General features: G+C 35.9%; 1 protein-coding gene across 1 annotated transcript; it reads left to right on the top strand.

Annotated features, from left to right (window-relative positions):
• Positions 1-215: 215 nt before the first annotated feature.
• On the top strand, positions 216-1809 carry LOC128636639 (olfactory receptor 1019-like). The gene is made up of 2 exons (XM_053689632.1): positions 216-232; positions 864-1809. Exon 2 carries the CDS (start codon positions 868-870, stop codon positions 1807-1809), a length of 942 nt encoding a protein of 313 aa, XP_053545607.1. The 5' UTR covers positions 216-232; positions 864-867.
• Positions 1810-6301: the final 4492 nt, after the last annotated feature.

Raw genomic sequence — 6301 nt, 5'->3', positions numbered from 1 at the left:
GTGCGTACTTTATTCCAGATTGTAGTCAAACTTGAAAGTACTCTAAAAGGTATTAACACACACACACACCACACCCCCTCTCATATAACACACACCTCACACACTCTCATATAATACACAAGACACACACTCTCATACAACACACACACACCAAACACACTCTTACAACACACCACACACTCATACAACACATACACAGCCACATACACTCTACTACAATTCACACACACTCTCATGTAATACACATACCACTCGGATACAACACACACACCACATACTTTCTCACATAACACACACACACCACACACTCATACAACACATACACACAACAGACAATCTACTACATCACACGCACACAATCTCATACAACACACACTCCACATACACTCTCATATAACATACACACACCACACATACTCTTCTATAACACACACACACCAAACACACTCTCCAATATACACACAAGTCGTAACACAGTAAACATGGTGTTGCTACCCTGTAATGGGCCCGACCCTTGGTTTTAAGAACCGTGTGTTATAGTAATAATTTTTATCCATATAAATCGTACATTCAACATCACTTTTATCCAATACATTGGCAACATTCTATTCAAGTGCATATTACAACTCTCAAAATTAAAAACTCATACACCACAGTCTCCTGACCTCAGATTTCATCACTGCCAATGAAGTCGAATAATAGTTTGGTGTCTACAGATATTTTAATATTCTTCTATAATTCATTCCCAAATATGTTTTTTCCAATAATATATTAAGTAACAATAAATCAGTAATGATTGAAATGATTGTAATAAATTAATTCCTTTTATTCATTTTCTATTATTTGGCATTTTGCACATTGCTCTATATGGAGCAGACAAACTATAGTATGGTGACATATTTTATTATTAAGGGAATTTCAGATGCCCCTGAACTTCAAACATTAATCTTCATTACAGTTCTGCTCATCTACCTTCTCACTGTAAGTGGAAACATGATCATTCTTCTCCTGGTCTGCCTTAATAGTCACCTGCACACTCCCATGTATTTCTTCCTTGCCAACTTGTCCATCCTTGACATGTCTTGTTCTACAGTCACCCTTCATGTCATCATAACCAGCTTCATATCAAGAAACAAAACAGTTTCATTTGCTAATTGTCTGGCTCAAGTATATTTTTTTTCCTGCTTTACATCTAATGAATTGTTAATATTATCGGCTATGAGTTACGACCGATATGCGGCTATCTGTAAACCGTTGCATTATCACATGGTCATGAATGGTAGAGTTTGTAAGATGATGGCTTTTGTCTGCTGGATCTTAGGATTAATAGAAATGATACCATATCTTGTCTTGTTGTTACACATTTCATGTTATAAATCTAATATAATCAATCACTTTTTCTGTGATATTATGCCAGTTATGAAACTTTCCTGTAGTGACAACTCTGCATTGGAAATTCTAATCTTCACCGAAGGACTGTTCCTCATGAGTACAACTCCATTTCTACTAACATTTTGTTCTTATGTGTTCATCATTAATGCAACTTTAAGGATCCATTCCAACATTGGGAGGCGTAAAGTTTTCTACACATGCTCCTCCCACCTTACGGTTGTCGTTCTTCTCTATACGACCCTCTTCTTCCAGTACCTGAGACCTAGGTCTGTAGACATTTTAGAGTCTAATAAACTCTTCTCACTATTTAATACAGCAGCCGTCCCTATATTAAATCCTTTAATCTACAGCTTAAAAAATAAAGATGTTAAGTCTGCATTAAAAGAAAATATCAGTAAAATTAAATTAAAAGTTTAAATGCAAATCATTTTTCAAATCCCCTTTTTGGTTCCCTAATCTCTCTTTGAAACTACAGAAGCTCAATAAAATAAAGTTGTTTATAGAAATATTTTTAAAGCAATTATCTGTTTTTTACACATTTTATTAATTGCGAAAAGGGGGGGGTAGATTTATCATATAACAGATGGACATGATCCGCTGTAGCAGATCATGTCCGCCCAACATTTCTAAATGCCGGCAGCATACACTATCTGCATTTAACATTACATAAGCATTTCTGGTGAAATGCTTGTGCAATGCCGCTCCCTGTACATTTGCGAACCAATCAGCCGCTAGCAGGGTGTGTCAATCAACTTGTTAATTTCACCTTCATAACAATAGCATAACATGAAATGTAAGTTTTTCTAAGTTAGGAACCAACTTCATTCTGGCATGATGTTTTGAATACACATATGAAATGGAATCTTCTAGTATAATCTTTCATGAAGGCATCAGCTAGATCCATCCACACTGTGCTTGACTGGGAGCAAAATTAGGCCCCAGCATTTTAAGATAGAGCATCCCACTACAGCCCCCCCTTTTGATATTTAACCATACCCTAAAACTGTTGTAACCAAACAATGGTAGACAATTAGGTACTCCATGGGAGTACATAACAACTTCAGTGTTAGAGAGGACTTTGGCAGTTGTGATATTGGGAAACTACTACATTGCACGTAACGGCAATCCTTGGAAAAGAAACAACTAATCTGTGTTATTAAGTATCGAAGTTGGCTACAAAAAACATTTGAAACTACAACCGATTACCCCATTGGCCTGCAAAACCACTTAACATTCCATGTGTAGGAACCATGAATGGTTAGGAAAAATGTCAAGATGCCGACATAGATGTAAGCTCTCCACAGGATTCGGCTACAAGGAATACTAACAGGAAGTGCATTTGCATATCGGAGGTCCGGTAAGGCTAATTATACAGAGAAACACTTGACACTTTGGGGATCCTAAGGATTAATATACCACTATTAGAGTCACTGTGTTACTTGAGACTGAAAGCTTGTAATTGGGCTAACAGACAGCTAAATACTAACTGCAGCAAATCACTTCACATATATATTTGGACTGCAAACATTAATATATTAGCTGCATACCGGATGGTAGCAATACCAACTGGAATATAAAGATCCTTTGATGCATATAAAAACTTGATTCAGCACTGGGTCTATACATTAATATATTTCAAGATTGGTTTATGTTTCATGACAGCTTATGTTTTTATGACAGGTTGTGGCCACACCTATTTTAGATAATTTTATGTATAATTATGTGAAATGTTTATCTATTAAATAACAATTCCCTTAGCTTGAGGTGTTCTAGCCCCACTCTACTTCTGTTTTTTGTTTTGCATTGATCACCATTTGGACTGTGTGTGAGGGAATCACTGTACCTATAAACTGTGCTTAAAGGGACATATTGTCTTTAAGGGTTAAGAGATTTATTTGTCTTTTTATAAGGCTGGTGACTGGTTGGGACTAAGGATAAATACCGTGTGTGCCCTATGGTCTGGGCCTGCATCCACATGATTTGCCAATAACCATCAGCTACTCCACTTCCCCAGTCCCTACAACCTACATTGGCTCCCCATATGTTTAGAATCCAAATATGGACTCTAATATATACTATCCTTATAAACCAACTGTATTTCCTGATTTTTGTTCAGATCCCCTGGCCTACATCTATCCACTACATCATTAGTACTTCCCTCTCATACCACCAATACTCCCCTTGTGCTACTCTCTGTAACTCTCTACCCTGCTCCATCAGACTTGTCTCCCCCTTTGCGAAGCTTCAAGTGTTCTTTGAAAACCCACCTATTTAGAGCCAGATTACAAGTGGAGCAATATTTAACGCTCCCACTCATGGGTTAACTCTGCTAGAAAGTAAGTTTTTGCGCGCTCGTATTACAAGTTGAAAGAAAACTGTTTTTGCTCTTAAACTAACTCAGAACAAGCAAAATACGAAGCTAGAATATTGGCGACCACGTTAACGTCTTCACCCATAGAAGTTAATGTAGAGAAAAAAGTGTGGGGAAAACTAACACCCTACTAGCGCGCAAACCCAATCGCATATTCTTATGTGCGCTAAGCCGACATGAAAATATTAATATTTTACATGAATATTGCATAAATTTGCTTTTACATGTTTTCATCTATTTGACTGCAAAGGGCTCCAATACACATATATATGTTGTCTATATATGTGTACATATGTATTTATGTGTTTGTGTATATCTGTCTGTAAATACATAAATACACAAATAAATACATGAATACATCTGTACACACACACACACACACACACACACACACATATATATATATATATATAAATAAATACTGTATATATATATATATACTTATACATACTTAGACATGTATATGTATGTATCTCTATATTAAAGTCTTTTGCCTGCCTTTTCTTCCTAACACTTGAGGCCTCATATCTTTGATCCCTTATAACTTTTTTGTGCAATATTTTTTTTTAATAATTTTTATTAGTAAGTGTTACTATGAGTATCATTATACTTTGTGTTTATTTCTGATGTTTTGTGACACGTTTATGTTTTGTGTAGCAGTTAACCAGAGCACTAAGGTCTGCCAACCCAACGCACGGTAACTTCAATTGCACTCAAGTAAATGCATTTACTTTCAACTTGTAATACGAGCGATAAACTCGACGCACGCAAACACCCGCTATAAAGCTGATATTGCTTGTGCGTAACTCTTAACTAGCCACTCATAAGCTGGTCCTTAGAGAGGCTTACCAACAATCGTCTGAAAGTTCCTAACCTACAAAATAAATCCTGAACTACCTTTTCTGACTGCTGCAAATACAATTCCTGTGACAAGATACCACACATCGTCTGTCCCTTAAATCTTTATATTTCAAACAGGGGACTTTGCCTAGTGTATTATTTTGCCATGGACCTGTATTTTTTCACTATGATCATTATGTACCCTTACACACACGTACCCCAGTGCAAAATTTGGTAGAAAGTTACAAATAAATAATACTTGTAATAATATAATATATTTATGCTACTACCTGGCAAGGAGCTCATTTTAAAGGGACAATCTACTCCAAAATTTGTATTTTTTAAAAAGATAGATAATCCCTTTATTACCCATTCACCCATTCGCCAGTTTTGCATAACCAACACAGTTATATTAATATACTTTTTACCTCTCGATTACCTTGTATCTAAGCCTCTGCAGACTGCCCCTTATCTCAGTTCTTTTGACAGACTTGCATTTTAGCCAATCACTACCCTCTCATAAGTAGGTCCACAGGTGTGAGCACAAGGTTACCTATATGGCACACATAAACTAACGCCCTCTACCTGTGAAAAATTGTCAAATGCATTGAAATAAGGGGCGGCCTTCAAGGGCTTAGAAATTAGCATATGAGCCTATCTAGGTTTAGCTTTCAACAAAGAATACCAAGAGAACAAAGCAGATGTGATGATAAAAGTAAATTTGAACATTGTTTAAAATTGCATGCCCTATATGAATCATGAAAGTATTATTTAGACTGGACTGTCCCTTTAATAGTTTGGTGCCTAAAGATTTGTTAACCCTTTTCTAGCCTTGATTTACAAAGATATTTTCCCTTTTAGACAATAAGTAGTATGCATATTTCAGCTTCTCATATATATTGTTTTACATCTATTTTTAATAATTATTTAAATGATTTAATTTATTAATGTTCTATTATTTAGCATTGTACGTATTGAACTATATGGAGTAGACAAATCAGACTATGGTGATATTTTATTATTAAGGGCAGTGCAGATCTTCCTGAGCTTCGTATTCTGATCTTCATTATGGTCAGCGGCCATTTTTCTACTGTATCATCTCTTGTACATTGGTGACGTTATGTTTCTCTTCACATCACAACAGCTTTACATTAAAAGATGAAACAGTCCCATATAATAAAAGCATCTACCAGATATTCTTTTATGTTCTACATCATGAGTTGTTAATATTATTGTCTATGGGTTTAGACTGATTTGCAACTGTCTGTAACCTTTGCCTTATCACATGGTCAGGAATGGTAGAGTTTGTAGGTTAATGACTTTTGTCTGTTGGATATAAGGATTTATTGAAATGATACTGTGACACAAAGCTTCTTCTACAGCCCAGCAACTCACGGGTTAAAAAGATGGTTCCTAGCCACAAGTCCCTTTCTTTCTGCCTTATTAAACTCTGTTCCCCATCGCACAAAAGCAACATTTTCATGTAAATTTCTAGCTCAGGGTTTTTTAACTTTTTTTTCCAAGACCCAGTGCCATGTGACTAAAATATGTGTGTACTTTGTTACACACACACTCACAACACACACACACCACACACTCTCATACAACACTCACACTTACAGTATATATATATTAGATCCAAACACTATAGATAAGAAAGCATAGTAGAGCTATATGAGATACTATGACTAAAGTAGG

Source organism: Bombina bombina, chromosome 7 (genome assembly GCF_027579735.1).
Source record: "Bombina bombina isolate aBomBom1 chromosome 7, aBomBom1.pri, whole genome shotgun sequence".
NCBI lineage: Eukaryota > Metazoa > Chordata > Amphibia > Anura > Bombinatoridae > Bombina > Bombina bombina.
The sequence above is the reverse complement of the archived record's forward strand: the minus strand, read 5'-3'. Positions and strand labels throughout refer to the sequence as shown.